This window comes from Cajanus cajan, chromosome 6 (assembly GCF_000230855.2).
Source record: "Cajanus cajan strain Asha chromosome 6, NIPB_CcT2T_4, whole genome shotgun sequence".
NCBI classification, from domain to species: Eukaryota; Viridiplantae; Streptophyta; class Magnoliopsida; order Fabales; family Fabaceae; genus Cajanus; species Cajanus cajan.
In genome coordinates, this window is record NC_138522.1 from 9,949,210 (window position 1) to 9,967,418 (window position 18,209).

The 18,209-nt window shown below is 39.4% G+C and overlaps 1 protein-coding gene across 1 annotated transcript; it reads left to right on the top strand.

The window, feature by feature from the left end:
* The first annotated feature begins 5,514 nt into the window (after positions 1-5,514).
* Positions 5,515-8,256, top strand: LOC145958545 (uncharacterized). Its single transcript, XM_083076047.1, has 2 exons — positions 5,515-6,345; positions 6,391-8,256. The coding sequence occupies exons 1-2, from the start codon at positions 5,515-5,517 to the stop codon at positions 8,254-8,256; spliced, it is 2,697 nt and encodes an 898-aa protein (XP_082932173.1).
* Positions 8,257-18,209: the final 9,953 nt, after the last annotated feature.

An 18,209-nucleotide genomic window follows, 5' to 3' on the forward strand; every position in this document is an offset into this window, starting at 1 on the left:
GGGCTTCATTCCCTCCACTTCCTTATTTTAAGCTACTCTAAGACCTCTAAACCTACAGATAGCCATCCTATGGTCTTCTAGGAGTCCTTCTGGCTGACTTTCCTTCGATTTTTGAGGGTCTTCGAGTTTTATTTCCGACCCGGACAATTTTAGGGGTCTACAACTATTTGCTTGACTTGGATAACTGTATGGGTCATTTCATCATTCCAAGGTTTTGGATTCTTTCTAAGTCTGAAGTATAAAGGTGCACAGATAGTTCTAATATTGGGAATAAAATCGGATATATAGTTAACACATCCTAAAAACCTTTGTAATTGGGTTTTGTCTCTAATTTCATTAGGAAATTTATTAGCAAATTCTAATGATCTTTAAATAGAAGTAATGGTTCCTTGGTATATTTCAATACCTTAAAATCTAACTTTGGTTTGAAATATTTTAACCTTCTTAGGAGAGACTACTAAACCATTTTCTCTAATAACATTAATAAATTTATGCAAATGCTCTATATGCTGATCAATGGAGTTTGAAAATATTAATACATTATCAAGATATACTAAAGCAAATTTCATGTAAGGATAGAAAATATCATTCATAATGTTTTTAAATTTAGATGGTGCCTTTTTTAGTCCTTAGGGCATAACATTCCATTCGAAATGTCCAAAGGGAACTACAAAAGCAGTTTTATAACGATCTTGTTCTTTAATAGAAATTTGACAATATCTAGATTTCATATCGAATTTTGAAAATATTGATGCATGATGCAATCTTTTAACTAAATCTAGTTTATTAGGCAAGGGATACCTAATCCACTTTAATACTTTATTAAGGGGTTTGTAATTGATAACTAATCTGGGTGCTTCTCTTTCTTGCTCAGAGGCGTTCATGACATAAAAGCCTAAACAACTCCATGGTGATTTAGAAGGTCTAACTAATCCTTTATCTAAATACTCTTGAATCTCCTTTTTGCAATATTCTAAATATTGCATTTTCATTTGAATAAGTCTAGCTTTAGTAGGAATATCCTTTTCATTAAAACCTTCTATATAAGGTAAGGAAATTTGGTATTTCTTACGGTGCCAAAAAGTTGTTGGATTGAGATCACAAATCTCTTTTTCTATTTTGTCACCTATTTGCTTAACAAGATCTTGTACTCTTTTGCTTTGTAGCTATTCTTCTATTCTCTTATACTGAAGTTCTTTTGAAAGGAAATTAATATGCTTTTTCTTGTTCTCAATTATACTAGTAGAGCTTTTTTTAAAAGATTCAACTTTCTAGACTTTGGAGGGTTAATAAACTCAAAGCATAGGGTTTTTCCTAAAACTTCAGTTACTAATCCTTTTTCGGTACTTTTAAAAGGATATAATAAAGATAGGAAAGGTGTTCCTAAAATACAAGGGATGTTCATGTTTTTGATTAATACAAAGGAAGTCTCATAATAGATCTTGTTATTACAAATCTTTGCTGAGGAAAGTTTGTAATTGATTTTCATCCTAGAATTATTGGCACTAACTACCTTTTCTGAGCTTTTTTCATAAAACTTGAGGGAATAAGTCCCTCTTGTAAACAATTAATATCGGCTCCTAAATCTATAAGAGCAACGATATTAAACTCCTCGTTTTTAATGAATATTCTAATATTGCAATGCCATTTGTGAACAGTGAGAAGATTGAGATAATTAGTGTCTACTATAAGATTAGAAGTAGAGGCTTGATGGGTATCATCTAATGTTTGTTGAACTTTAAGTTTTTCTATTCCCTCTAATTCTAATAATCTATATTCTATAGAAATATGGTTTTGTTTCAACTCTTGTAATTCTGTCTTTAAGGATTTTATCTCCTCTTTCAAATCCTTAATAGTAATGGGGTTTGGCCTTCTAAATCTAGATTAGATCTCCTTTAGATCTATTTCTTGATTTTCTTCTTGTTCCTTTTCATCCTTCTTTAAAAACTTTTCTAATTGAGTAATAAACTCATCTCTAAGAGGTCCATGTTCTAATTTGGCAATAATATCAATTGATGTAGTAGTTTGTTCTGAGGTAGGCATATTGATTGTTTTGCATTTGGAACAAGTGCAAAGTTCAGGACCTAAACAACACTCATCTTCAGAGTCTTGATTATTATCAGAAGAAGAATCTTTCTCCAACTGATAAATAATCTCGGTATTGCTTTCTTCATGAGAAGTAGAATCGCTTTCTTCTGATTCAGAATTGATTATAATGGCAATAAGAGCTTTCTTTAATGAGTCATCAATCTCTAATTCATTAATCTTGTTCTGTACTCGAAATTTATTGGCATAGTGACCCATTCGGCCACATTTCCAACAAACATTGGGCTTTTGTGGAATTTCTTATTGGGCTTTGAAAAATTTTTAGGGTTCTCTTGGTAAGGGTTTTCTTTTCTATATTCTGGTTTTTTGTAAGATCTTCTAAGGGCCTTATAGGGCTTCTAAAAGGAAACAACTTTTTCTTTTTGTGCCTTTTCGCGTTGGGCGCTAGGAGCCCTAATGGTTTCTACTCCATATTGTTGACAAAAGGTTCCTATTTCTTTTTTAATGGTATTGCTTTCTTTTCTAAGCTTGTTTTGGAGTTTGAAGTCATTACAAACTTGTATACCGGTTTCTACAATAATACTATGTATTTGCCCATATGTCAGACTTTGATATGGTATAGGAGTTCCAAAATGACTTTCAAGTCTAATCTTTACCTTTTCTTAAAATAATTTTGGTAATCCTGCAAGGAATCTTTCTTTCTAGAATCTTTGAAATCCATCTTATCTTAAATTAATCTTAATTATAAAAGCATCCTTATACCATTTGTAGTATGACATAGTTAGGTAGTATAGATTAGCTGGCTGACTAGCTGCTCTATCCTTGAAAATATTGGGGTCTCCTACGAAGTGTTGAATAATGGTGTATATGAGGGTGGCTACAACGTCTTCTTCATGGTCATTCTTAACAGCTCCTAATATTGTTTCTCTACCAATGGGACTATAAAAGTTATCCCACCATCCTTTCAGCTGGCCAATGAATCCTTGTACTAAAGTCATGTTTGTGAATTTGTCTAAATTTCCTCGTCTTTTGTAGGCTCTAGCTGCCATGGTCATCTGACATATAAAATCTAATATTCCTTGCTCACTCATACCATCTATGTTCCATTCACAGATGTCTGTTCCTGAATAACTATTTTGTACTAATTCTCCTTGTTCTTCATAAAGAACATCCGTCAGAGAAGGTCTTGGATAATAAGTTTTTAACTTAGGGTAGGTCCTAAGCTTATTGAGAGAAAGACCTTCTATAACATTAAGGGAGGATTTTCCTAGAATTAGTTTTCCTAATAATTCCTTAATCTCTTCTATTTTGAAATCAGTACTGCTACCTAAGTTGATAGAGTCTACCTAGGTATTTAACTGGTATATTGGTTTAGCTAAAGGTTTGCTATAAGGAATACTATTGTATGGGGTATCCTTATCTTCTATTCTAGGCAACTATTTTGACATGGTTTCTAACATGATGTTGGAATAATTAATCTGAGAATGAAACTTCTTGATGTCTTTCTTACTAAGATCTTTTTGTACTTTATTTATAGTTTTGTAAGGGCTTGCTTCTATTTCAGTATCCTCTACTACTATCTTAATACTAGATGTTGGAGGATATTCTGAAATATGTACCTTATTGTCTATGACTTTCCAAGTTTTTGTGATTTTGGTTAAAAGATTTATGGTTTTAACAATATGATTTTCTCTGCAATACTTTACAAATGAATCAAAAAAATAAACATTAATCTCATTTTCCTCCAAATAAGAATAATATAGAGTTCTGAAATTAATAGTTTCTTCTTTAGAAAAGTTTGAAAAATACCACTCTCTCAAATATTGATTGTAATCTGCATTAAAGTCTTCTTTAATCCAGATTTTATCAATCTTGAAAGATTATTCTCTAGTAAGAGTATTGAGAACCTGAGAAGGGGTAGGATCATAATCCTCTGATTCTTTCTCATGATAAAGGTCATTTTCATAAACAGGTCTAGCTATCTTAGAGTTGATGTCTAATATGGTAAGATCTATATTAATAGTTAATCCATCTACTAAATTTCTAGCACTATTTCTTTTATAGATCATTTAAGGTAAAGAGGTTTTGCAACAACTTGAATTAATCCTAAATGCATGAAATTGTAACCTTTTTTTATATGCTCATCCAATATGCATTGTTCTAATAAATTAATAATCTTGTTTGATTTTGTACCAAGGTAACTATACTCCAATATATGAATCTCATCATGGGTCTGTGACTAGATACTATGTTGTTTGTAGACTTCACACTTTTTGACTATAGGTATTGACCAGTTATGGAGAGAGTTTTCTATTTTGGCGATATGAAGTTCATTTTGTAACTGATTTGATGAAGAGGTAGTAGAGGTTTCATCTAAAGTACTGGGATTTCTCATAACTATTTGTTTGTTTTTGTTTTTGGTTCCTAGACTGCTAATAGTTTTAAAAAATCTAGACATTTTTTTTAAGGTTCTTTGATAGTGGCAAAAGCTTGGCCTCTTTCCATGGCTGACCAACAGATTTACTACCTTACTCTCAGGCTTTACGACTGGGACCACCAACAAGAGTGTATAACCTTGACTCTTACTCCCCCCAAAGAAAACTCAAAAAGGGCTAGAATTTCATAATACTAATAACAGGATTTGAACAAATCTAAAAACAGACAAAATTAATAAGAACTCTTCAGTATTCAGAGATGAGGCTCTGATACTATTCTTGTAGAATTGGATCAATATATAAATAAATCATAGGAATATCATAATATGAAGAAATTGGAAGACAAATAATATTATAATAAAAAGACATATCATAACAAGGAGACGTAATTACTTACAAAGATATGAGAGAATAGAGTACTTAAAACTTGCAAGAAATTTATTATTATTATTATTATTATTTTTATTATCATTATTATTATTATTATTATTATTTGTACGGTCCAGGTCGGAATCTGACTCGGGTCCTCTACGGGGGACAGGTCGACCATAGCATGAGCCGACCCCTCCCACTATAGTTTCACTCGGCTGCATAACCCATTTGGTTTACCCACGTAGGCCAGGTCGGTCATATGCCTATCCCGCTCACATATAAGCATGTTCTCGGTTAAACCCCGATTGGCCCTCTCTATGTGGACCTATTCGGTCGGAGGCCGATTCGACATCCCATAGAGAAATAGTCCGAGGAAAAGGGAAAAAATCCCGCCTTCATTCGCCAAAGGTCTCCCATATAAAGAACGGTTAAGGGGATCCCTATACTCTCGGGGCCTATGAGGCCCAAGTACAAGAAAGTATAAAACCTAAAACCCTAGCGTTAAGACGGCAGATTACACTTTTGAATGCTCTGGCTCTAAGGCTTAACCTAGGAAGAAACCCTAGTCCACCCTTTGGCCGGAACATTTTGGCGCCCACCGTGGGGCTACGGTGAAACTTTTCCTACGCCCTAAGTAATACGGAAGAACCTGCACTTTACTATGGCGAGAGGCGGCACATCGAACAATGACTCGTACCATCCTACCATGGAGGAGATGATGGCATTGATTAATGGCTTGAGGGAGGAGAATGCACGATCCAGGGAGAGAGAGGAGGCCATTCAACGAGAAAATGAGGAGATCAGGAGGCGAGCAGATGAAATGCAGGCCATGATAACGGCCAGCACCAGGACAGTGGAAGAAGATGTCATGATGGAAGTCTCTAGGGACTTCCGACCATTCTCGGAAGCTATAGAGGCCGAGATTATCCCGAGGGATCATCGGGTTCCCCAAGTTGAACCTTTTGACAGAACTCAGGATCCCGGTCAGCATTTGACGGATTTCCGAGCTCAAATGCTGATTTGTGGAGGGAGCATGGAAATCTGCTACAAGCTGTTCATGGGTACGCTAAAAAAGGCAGCACTTGATTGGTTTAGTGGTCTCCCTGACCGATCAATCACCGACTTCGATGTCTTCAGTCGGCTCTTCATGGCACAATTTGCAGCTAACAAGAAGAAATCGCTAATCACGTCAGACTTGTTCGATCTCAAACAGCAACGAGAGGAGTCGTTGAAGGACTTTCTACAAAGTTTCAATGAGGTCGCCTTGAGGATAACATCCTTGGATGAAAGGATGGCAATCATCGCATTCCAGAAGGGTCTGAGATTGGGAGCTTTCGACATTTTGCTGGAGAGAGCAAATTGTCAAATGATGTTTGAGGTGAGAGCTTTCGCCCTAAGTCACATCAAGATGGAGGAAGGACAAATCAATAAGCGGGCGGCTAAAAGCCGAGAAGCAGGGGGCAGAAACAAGGAGGACAACAAGCATCTCTGGGTACGCTCGGATTAGAACAAGCGTCGTGATCACTATAATGCGAAGGAGGGGAATCGCAGGCAGACGGACTATGGTTGTCGGGCGAGAGGCGAGTGGGCACGAAACAACGAACAGGAGAAGTTCACCCCACTCAATGTCCCTAGGAGACAGATACTCCATGACGTCAACAACGCGTCATTGTTTGAGTTCCCGGCAGCGATTGATCGACAGTTGGGTCCTTTCAAAACCGACTGGTGTGAGTTTCACAGGACCCATGGGCACACTACAGAGAATTGTTTCGTCCTCAGTAGGCAAATTGAGTGCCTCATCAAGGAGGGTCGGTTGAAGAAGTTTGTAGCAAGAAAGCATGATGAAGGCTCGTCTGACAGACGACGTAGACATGAAGGGGAGGATACGAAAGGAGGAAGACACAAAGGGAGGTCTCCTCCCAGAGATGTTCCGAAAAAAAGCTCGGAGACTCATCAACAGGCCGTCCATGGAGATTTCAACACCATAGCCGGGGGATTTGCTAGAGGAGGCCCGACGTCAGCAGCACGAAAGAGATACTCCCGCTCGTTGTTATTAGTCTCGGAGTGGGCGAGACCAACTCGGCCAGCCATCACGTTCTCGGACGCCGACTTCGAAGGGGTGTCTCCCCATGAGGACGACCCCATAGTCGTTTTCGCGATCATCATGGGCTATAATGTGAAGCGAGTGTTGGTAGATCAGGGCAGCTCGACGGACATCATGTTTTGGGAGGCATTCGTCGGGATGAAAATTCTGACTGATCGCCTTATGCCATACGCAAGTACGTTGGTTGGTTTTGCAGGTGGTCAGGTGACGGCTAGGGGGTACGTCGACTTAGAGACTACTTTTGGGCAAGGCGACCATATGAAGACGGTCACTATCCGATATCTGGTGGTAAACGCCCAATCATCCTATAGCATTCTGGTCGGACGACCCACACTGAATAAGTTGGGCGCCGTCGTTTCCACACCCCACTTAAAGTTGAAGTATCCTTTGCCCAATGGAAAGGTAGGAGTCCTCTGTGTAGATCAAGAAGTTGTAAGGAAATGTTATGAGGACAGCTTAAGGGCGAGACGACACCTGTATGTGACACAGGTTGATCGGGGAGTCCAATCCATCGAGTTAGATCCAAGGATGACTCACTTCGATTCCCGACCAGCTCCGGCAGAGGACGTGAAGGAGGTTAGCCTGGCTGAAGGAAAAACAGTCAAGATCGGCGTGTCTTTAGCCAAAGAAGACGAAGAAGGATTGGTGACCGTGCTAAAAAATAATATATCGGCCTTTGCGTGGAGCGCTGGTGACATGCCAGGTATTGATCCGAATTTCCTATGTCACCACCTCATGGTTGATCCTAGGGCGAAGCCTGTGATTCAAAAAAGGCAAAAATTCGGAGAGGACAAAAGGAGAGCCATAGCTGAGGAGATGAAGAAATTAATGGAAGTCGGCCACATTCAGGAAATCCAATACCCGACATGGCTAGCAAACATGGTAAAGGTACGAAAAAGCAACGGAAACTGGAGGATGTGCACAGATTTCACGGACTTGAATAAAGCTTGTCCAAAAGACTCGTATCCGCTGCCCAACATAGATTGCTTAGTCGACAATGCCTCGGGATATGAGTTGCTAAGCTTCATGGATGCATACTTGGGTTACAACCAGATTAGGATGCATCCCGTAGATGAGGACAAAACGGTGTTCATAGACGATCAAGCCACCTACTGTTACAAGGTCATGCCTTTTGGGTTGAAGAATGCGTGGGCAACGTACCAGAGGCTTATGGACAATGTGTTGGTAGATCAAATGGGTAGAAATGTAGAGGCGTACGTGGATGACATGGTGGTAAAGTCGGTTAGTGTTGCTCGACATTTCTCTGACCTGCAAGAATCATTCGACACTTTGGCGTGATACCAACTCAAATTGAATCCTGCAAAGTGCTCGTTCAGCGTCCAAGCAGGGAATTTTCTGGGTTTCTTATTGACTCATCGCGGAATTGAAGCAAATCCTGATAAATGCTCTACGATAATCATTATGAGAAGCCCAGTGACAGTAAAAGAGGTCCAGCAGTTAGCCGGGAGGATGGCTTCCCTTTCTCGCTTCCTTTCAAAGGTGGCAGATAAATCGTTGCCCTTATTCCAATGTTTAAGGAAGAACGACCGCTTTTCATGGACAAACGAGTGTGAAAAGGCATTCGGAGAACTCAAGAAGTCCCTCACCTCACCGCCGATCCTTACCAAACCGCAAACTAATTTTCCCCTATTGGTGTATTTGTCGGCGTCAGATAGTGCCGTCAGCGCGGTTTTGGTTCAAGAAAAAGGTAACTCTCAAATGCTTGTTTACTTTGTCAGCAGGCTATTGCAAGGAGCAGAGGTTTGCTACTAGAAGATCGAGAAGTTGGCATTCACCATATTGGTAACGGCGAGAAAGCTCAGGCATTATTTTTAGAGCTACAAAATAATAATCCGGATAGACCACCCGATTAGGCAGGTTTTGCAAAAGCCCGACCTGGCTGGAAGGATGATGAAGTGGTCAATCGAGTTGTCAGAATTCATGATCAGATATGAGCCGAGAGGAGCCATCAAAGCTCAAGCGTTGGCCGACTTCTTAGTAGAATTGACCTCACCTGCCGAAGAGGATTCTTCTAGAGAAAGTGAATGGATTCTGTCTATCGACGGAGCTTCGAACTTGGGCGGAAGCGAGGCCGGGATCGTCCTCGAGGGTCCCGGAGGCATACTCTTAGAACAGTCGCTAAGATTTGAGTTTCGAGCGAGTAATAATCAGGCAGAGTATGAAGCGCTGTTGGCAGGGATGACTCTGGCAAAGGAAATAGGTGCAACGAGCCTGTCGGCTAAGAGTGACTCACAACTTATGACGGGGCAAGTGGCAGGAACTTTTCAGGCAAAGGATCCCCAACTAGCTAGGTATCTGGAAAAAGTAAAGGTCATGTCAGCCGACTTCACCAAGTTTTCGTTGAACAATGTCCCTAGGGAGCAAAATTCACGAGCTGACCTCCTCTCAAAACTAGCAAGCACGAAAAGACCAGGCGCTACGCGTTCGGTCATCCAAGAAGTCCTATCCCAACCAAGCATCAATGGTTCTTCTGCCGAGGTCCTGGTTATCGAAGAAGAGGAAGAATCTTGGATGACACCTTACATCCTGTACATAACACAAGGATCTTTGCCTGAAGATAAACATGAAGCATCACTAATTGCAAGGGAGTCGGCGAAGTTCGTGATCTTGTCGGGGGTACTATACCGAAGAGCATTCAGCGCGCCTCTGTTGAGGTGCCTGACGGCGTCGCAGGCCCAGCGAGTAATGGAAGAGATTCATGGGGGGATGTGCAGAAGCCATATCGGAGGTCGATCCCTTGTGTACAAGGTTACCCAAGCAGGTTACTTCTGGCCAACTCTACGAAAAGACTGTGTCAATTGGGTCCTTAAATGCGACGAATGCCAAAGACACGCAGTCCAACATCATTCACCTGCCGAAAGACTTCACTCGCTCATATCTCCATGGCCTTTCAACAAGTGGGGGATTGACATCTTAGGTCCCTTTCCGATGGCTATACGTCAACTAAAGTTCCTGATCGTGGCGGTGGATTATTTTAGCAAATGGATTGAAGCGGAACCAGTAGCAACCATCTCGGCCGAAAATGTGAGAACTTTCTTATGGAAGAACGTCATATGTCGGTACGGTATCCCCCAGGTGTTGGTATCAGATAACGGAACGCAATTCACTAGTGAAAGGGTTCAAAGTTTCTATAAAGAAATCAGAATTTGGATGATGTTTACATTTGTAGAACATCCCCAGTCCAATGGCCAAGCAGAATCGGTGAACAAGGTGATACTCTCTGGAATCAGGAAGCGGGTTGAGAATTCAGGCTTGTCATGGGTGGATGAACTCCCCAGGGTACTATGGTCGTATCATACGACTGTTCACTCATCTACCCAGAACACTCCATTTAACTTGGTGTACGAGACAGACGCGATGATACCAGTCGAGATAAAAGAACCATCCATGCGCGCAACATACTTCACTAAGGAGGAATCCGACAAAGGAAGACGAGTCGACCTTGATTTGATCGCCGAAACAAGAGACAGAGCTCGAATAAATCAGGTAGCGGCACAACGACAAGCGGCATTCAAGTATAACTCAAAGGTCGTCCCGCGAAGCTTTGTTAAAGGAGACCTTGTCTTAAAACGTGCTCAGCTGACCCAACTCAGGAATAAGTTGTCCCCTAAATGGGTCGGCCCTTACCGCATTGACGTGGTAGTCGGCAAGGGAGCTTACCGATTGAAGACCCTTGATGGAGGGAAGATACCAAGAACTTGGAATGCTGCAAACCTACGTTTCTATTATAGATAGTCTATTCATTTGTATTAGGTGCACTCTTTTCCTAACTCAGTATTTTTTCCCATAAAAATGTGAGGGGTTTTTTGCTGAGAAGGTTTTTAACGAGGCACCACAAACCAATAATTTCTCATTTTAATAAATATCATCTCCTACTTTTCTTTTATGATTTTTGACATGTGTTATTTTAAAGGCACCAAACTCGTGATTAATCGGTAAAAATCCAACTGGGCGAGTATAAATAACTCGAAGAACAAACTCGTGATTGATCGGTAAAAATCCGACTAGGCGAGTATAAATAACTCGAAGACCAAACTCGTGATTGATCGGTAAAAATCTGACTGGGCGAGTATAAATAACTCGAAGACAAAAACTCGTGATTGATCGGTAAAAATCTGACTGGGCGAGTATAAATAACTCGAAGACCAAACTCGTGATTGATCGGTAAAAATCCGACTGGGCGAGTATAAATAACTCGAAGACAAAAACTCGTGATTGATCGGTAAAAATCCGACTGGGCGAGTATAAATAACTCGAAGACTAAAATCGTGATTGATCGGTAAAAATCCGTTTGGGTGAGTATAAATAACTCGAAGACAAAAACTCGTGATTGATCGGTAAAAATCTGACTGGGCGAGTATAAATAATTCGAAGACCAAACTCGTGATTGATCGGTAAAAATCCGACTGGGCGAGTATAAAAAACTCGAAGACCAAAACTCGTGATTGATCATTAAAAATCCGACAGGGCGAGTATAAATGCCTCGAAGATAAAAACTCGTGATTGATCGTTAAAAATTCGACTGGGCGAGTATAAATAACTCGAAGACCAAACTCCATGATTGTTAAAAGTTTGATATCGGAAATGGGATGATATATCTCCGCTCACGCTTTAAATCTGAATCATTCAAGGAGATTAAAATGTTCTCACCAATCGTTGTAGAGATCGGCATTTGGGCGATCTCCGTCCTTGAGTTCACAATTTTAAATAGATTTGTTGTCTTCCACAATCGGATCCTGGGAGAGTCCCTCGTTCGAAGTTCCATTCTTAAACATATCATCTTTCCTTTAATCAGTCGGTTTTTAAGCTCAGATAACTTGTAGGCCTTGACAAATCGACATTTGGGCGATTCTCGAACTCAAAAATGAATTCTTAACTTAAAGCTCTCTTTCTTGATCGATAGATCGGGGATTTTCTGATTCAAATGTCACATCTTGTCTTAGAATTATTTATTCTTTTTCTTACTCGGTATTTGGGCGATTTGTTTGTCGCAATTCCATGTTTGACTTGGGAAGTTTTCTGTTCATTTCTTGAATCGGCTTTTCGGCGATTTGCTAGTCAAAATTCATTTTAACTTGGAAAATTTTACACTCATCATTTGAGTCGGCATTTGGGCGATTACTTGGTCAAGTTCCATTTTTTAACTTAGAAAATTTTCCACTCAAAGTTTGAATCATTTGGGCGATTTGTTTGTTAGAATTTATTTTAACTTGGAAAATTTTACACTCATCATTTGAGTCGGCATTTGGGCGATTACTTGGTTAAGTTCCATTTTTTAACTTAGAAAATTTTCCACTCAATGTTTGAATCATTTGGGCGATTTGTTTGTTAGAATTCATTTTAACTTGGAAAATTTACACTCATCATTTGAGTCAGCATTTGGGCGATTAATTGGTCAAGTTCCATTTTTTAACTTAGAAAATTTTCCACTCAAAGTTTGAATCGGTATTTGGGCGATTTGTTTGTTAGAATTCATTTTAACTTAGAAAATTTTCCACTCATCAGTTAAGTCAGCATTTGGATGATTACTTGGTCAAGTTCCATTTTTTAACTTAGAAATTTTTCCACTCAAAGTTTTGAATCGGCATTTGGGCGATTTGTTTGTCAGAATTCATTTTAACTTAGAAAATTTTCCACTCATCATTTGAGTCGGCATTTGGATGATTACTTGGTCAAGTTCCATTTTTTAACTCAGAAAATTTTCCACTCAAAATTTGAATCGGTATTTGGGCGATTTGTTTGTCAAAATTCATTTTAACTTAGAAAATTTTCCACTCATCATCTAAGTCGGCATTTGGGTGATTACTTGGTCAAGTTCCATTTTTTAACTTAGAAAATTTTCCACTCAAAGTTTGAATCGGTATTTGGGCGATTTGTTTGTCAGAATTCATTTTAACTTGGAAAATTTTACGCTCATCATTTGAGTCGGCATTTGGATGATTACTTGGTCAAGTTCCATTTTTTAGCTTCGAAAATTTTCCACTCAAAGTTTTGAATCGGTACTTGGGCGATTTATTTGTCAACATTCATGCTATGGGATCAGAATTTTGACGATTAGTTGATTTTTCAAACTCAGACTTTTGTTTCATGTCTTTCTGGATCGGTATTTGAATGAGTAGAGATATATTTGATCCAAATTGGTTTTTACACTTTGATCGGAATTTGGACGAGTCGTATCGCGATTACCTTGCTTTAATGTTTTATGAAGAATTCTACTTATGAATTTCCAAATTTGCATAAGTCAAGCGAATGAACAAGACTAGATTTTTCAAACAATAAGAAACTCAGAAGATACCATATAATGCCAAAATGAAGGGAGTTTATGAAGTTAAAACAAAAATAGGTCCATACAGAATTGAAAGAAAATTACAATGCATAAAATTCTCAATCTAGTCATCCTCGGGGGGATCCACAAGTTCACTGTTTACAATCTCCTTGAAGTACCCCATGCCTCTGATGTCCAGATCAGCGTGCAGAAACTTTATCTGGGTGGTCGCCGCGTCAAAGCCAGCAACGAATTTCTTCATGGCATCAACCTGGGCCGCGTGAACACCGGATTGAAGCTTCTCAACTTCAACCTTTAGTAATGACACCTCGTTCTCAAAGACTTGGGCAGCATCAGCATTTTTGTCTCGGACTAGATGAGTCTCGGCCAACTCTTTCTCCATCGCCGCTTTCTCAGCCAACCAAACTCTTTTTTCTTCCTCAAAGGCACGGCGACCTTCAAGAAGCTTGTCCCGTTCACTAGTCGCCCATTTAAGGTCAGCCTTACCCTTGTTCACACTTTCTTCAAGGGCGTTGATCTTCTTCCCCTGAGTCTTAATCTCTCTCACTAGCTCACGAATCTTGTCTTCATTTACAAGTGAAAGAGCAGACAGACGATTGGTCAACGACTCATCACCTTTAGCGATGGTAAAGGCGCTCAATTTTTCCAAATCATCTTTGTCGCCAGCAAGCAGATCAGTTTGGCGAATATGGGCCAAGTGGTTAAATTTCTCGTCCCAAAAAGAAATGGATTTTCCCCCACTCGGTCCCATGCTCGATAGGCTCCCAATTCTTGCCGATACACATGCTCAGTGTTCTCTCGGCCGATTGAACCTCATCATCCTTCTCGGTTCCAACAACCCCGATTTCAGTTTCCAAGTTAACCACTGTCACGGGCCTCTCGGATTCGCGATGACGTTTGTGGGAGATTTCACCGAGTGTACCCTTCGAAAGTGAAGAACCGCCATCTTTAGCTTTCGGGGCGAGTGGCCCCTTAGCTCCAACAGCTTTCGAAGCCTCTTGTTTCCACAGTTTCATTAATTCGCGGTTGCTCATGCTCGCCATATTATCTACAATAATCGTAAGAGTTTAAAGTGAAAGTCGGAAATAAACCGATATCATCAATATAAATGCTAGTGCTATTGGAGCAAAACCAAATACCTATATACATTTTTAGTTCATGGGGCCTATTTTCTAAGTCTAGGAGTTTGACAGTGTTGAAAATGGTTTTCAGGCCCTCAATTTTCTTAACATCGTCTCGGTCATTCTTTGAAAATATCTCGGCATCTAGCCCTCCGAAAGATACCGGTTTCTCACTCCAATATAACGGATACCCCTCTAGTAGGTTTTCGTTGCCCGGCGTACAACGAACTCGGAAGTATGATTTTTTGAAATCCTTATATGACGATTGGAACAAGGACAACACTCCCTGACCTATAACCCCACTAACCGACACCCAACTGCTACGCTTAGTCACCCGACTCTCAGAAAAATAAAAGAATTTATCAGAAGTCGGCCTTATGCCGAGCCCCAAACATAGAATCTCAAATCCACGAATAAAGGCCCAACTGTTTGGGTGGAATTGGGTAGCAGCTACGTTCAGCGATTGGAGCACTCCTTTCTCACATTCGGTCAAGGGCCACCTCACTTTGAGTTTGGAAATTAGGGTCGTATAACAAAAGGTAAAGCGCTCAACGGAAGGGGAACTAATGCACACAGGCTCCTTATCTACGCATGGTTCACAAACAATCATATTATCACCCTCAGAACACACCACATGATCTCTACAAAAGCTGTCCATGGCGGCCCATTAGTTTATTGAAGACTGACATTTTAACACATCATCCCTAACCCATTTATATGATTCTCCATAACTTATGGTGGCCATTGGTTAAATAATCCTAAATTAACCTACAACTCGAGGGTTTGCAAGAAAAAACTACTAGAGGATTAGAGTAGATACGCGTACCTAAGGGAACACACTCCAACTTCACCCACTCTAAACACAGTTTCAAAACCACCATGGACCACCGTAGATTACGATGGAGAAGGAGACCACCAGAGATAACAGGCGCGAAACAGAGCATGAAAAGGAAATGAAAAAGTTGCAAAAACAACCCATATTTATAGGGATGAGGGGCCGCGCGTGAAGAGTCAAAACCCAAGGGTCACTACGCGCGTGGGAGCCGTAACTCCTGACCACGGGGGGCCCCACCATTCCAACTTTATCAACGGACACCGCCATGTGGCAGCATCATTATTCACCACCCTACAAACGCTTGCTGCGCAATAAATGTGTGTCCTTTCATTGGTAAGTTGAAGAGACGTCTCTTATCAGAATTCGAGGAGCCACGAATCGAGGTAATGAGTGCACGAATTCCCTCGGTCCATCCTTTGGCCTAGCCAGGAAAGTGTGCTCAACAAGAATCTAATCTAACCCCTCTACGTAGAGCAGGTCGGCTATACATAAGCCGACCCCCTAGTTCGCTAAGCCCTTCTGCCTTATAGGCTCAGGGTTGGAGGGCTAGTAGTGTACGGTCCAGGTCAGAATCCGACCTAAGCTCTCTACGCGGGGCAGGTCGGCTATGCCTAAGTCGACCCCCTAGTTAGCTAAGCCCTTCCGCCTTATAGGCTAAGGGATGGAGAGCTAGTGTACGGTCCAGGTCGGAATCTGACCTAAGCTCTCTACGAAGGGCAGGTCGGCTATGCCTAAGCCGACCCCTTAGTTAGCTAAGCCCTTCCGCCTTATAGGCTTAGGGCTGGAGGGCTAGTGTACAGTCCAGGTCGGAATCCGACCTAAGCTCTCTATGCGGGGCAGATCGACTATATGTAAGCCGACCTCCTAGTTAGCTAAGCCCTTCCGCCTTATAGGCTCAGGGCTGGAGGGCTAGTGTACAGTCCAAGTCAGGAACTGACTCGGGTCCTCTACGGGGGACAGGTCGGCCATAGCATGAGCCGACCCCTCCCACTATAGTTTCACTCGGCTACATAACCTATTTGGTTTACCCACGTAGGTCAGGTCGGTCATATGCCGATCCCGCTCACATATAAGCATGTACTCGGTTAAACCCCGATTGGCCCTCTTTATGTGGACCTATTTAGTCGGAGGCCGATTCGACATCCCATAGAGAAATAGTCCGAGGGAAAGGGAAAAAATCCTGCCTTCATTCGCCAAAGGTCTCCCATATAAAGAATGGTTAAGGGGATCCCTATACTCTCGGGGCCCATGAGGCCCAAGTACAAGAAAGTATAAAACCTAAAACCCTAGCGTTAAGACGACATATTACACTTTTGAATGCTCTAGCTCTAAGGCTTAACCTAGGAAGAAACCCTAGTCCACCCTTTGACCAGAACATTATTATTATTATTAGTATTATTATTATTAGTATTATTATTATTATTATCATCATTATTATTATTATTATGATTACGATTATTATTATTATTATTATTATTGTTATGATTATTATTATTATTATTATTTTGATTATTATTATTATTATTATCATCATTATTATTATTACTATTATTATTATTATTATTATACTTATGTTTATGATTATGATTATGATTATTATTATTATTCAATAATAGTAATATTAGAAAGCAATTTGTATGATGGCCATACCTTTTTTAATTGTTATCCAAATTTTTTAATGAATATTAGAAATGAAAAAACTTGTAATGCTTTAAAATTGTATGTCAAAATTGCAGATGAGATATTAGATGAAGAATCAAGACCAATACATATAATTTTTAGAATTTATTATAAGGTAACCAAAATTGATTATAACTATAAAGCTTTAAGGTCTTTGCCTAAAAATGAAACTATTTTAGTTGAAGCCAAATATAAAAATAATCCTCGATTCAGTTCCCAAGACGTCTTAGTCATGAAGAAGTTATTAGTAAAATCCCTGGAGATTGGTATTTAGAAGATATAGTAGAAGAGCCTAAAATGTACAACACTCAGGTTAGAGATATTATTCAAGAAGGAACCAATATTAGATTAAGAATGAATAGGTCAAGATCACTAAGAATAAGAGAACCTCAAATGATTTATAAGGGTAGTGGTGCAAGACATTTAGTAGATGGGTCAACCATTAATATAGATCTTACTAAACTAGATATTAACTCAAAAATAGCTAAACCTATTTATCATCACGATATTGAAGATTCTGAAGATTATAATTCGACTACGTCGCAGGTATTAAATACTATTACTCAAGAAGAACCTTTTAATTAAAATCGATAAAATTTGGATCAATGAAGATTTTAAAGCAGATTACAACAAAGATAAAAGAGATTGGTATTTTTCAACGTTTTCAAAAGATAAAACAATAGAGTTTAGAACTTAATATTATAATTTTATGGAAGAACAAGAGATAAATGTTTACTTTTTTGATTGGTTTGCAAGATTTTGTAAAAACAATAAAATAGATTATCCTTTTGAAAAACATATAAATCCTCTTACTAATATTGCTACAAATTAGACGACTATTGATAATAACACAATAAAATCATAATATCCTCCTAAATTAGGAATAAAATTTATAGTGGATAATTCAGAGGTAGAAGTTAGCCCTTATAAGATCATTAATGAAACCAAAAAAGAAGTCAATAAGAAAGATATTAAAAAATTACACTCTCAGATTAATTACTCTAATGTTATGTTAGAAATTATGTCAAAATAGTTAATTAGAATAGAAAATCAAGATCATTCTAGCAGTAGTACTTCTACAGCCTTCATTAAACCCTTAGTTAAACCTATTTATCAGCTCAATACTCAAATAGAAACTATAAACCTTGAAAGTAGTACCAATAAAAAAATAGAAAAAATTTAGAACAGTTAACCTTAAAAAAAATCTTCCTTAAATGTTATAGAAGGCCTTTCCCTTAATAAGTTAAAAACATATCCCAAACTTAAGACCTATTATCCAAGACCCCCTCTTGCTGATGTTCTTTATGAA

Coding starts and splice junctions, on each gene's coding strand:
- LOC145958545 (XM_083076047.1), top strand. CDS start 5,515: ATGGCGAGAGGCGGCACATCGAACAATGACTCGTACCATCCTACCATG. Junction 6,346..6,390: donor AGGACAACAAGCATCTCTGG/GTACGCTCGGAT, acceptor TATAATGCGAAG/GAGGGGAATCGCAGGCAGAC.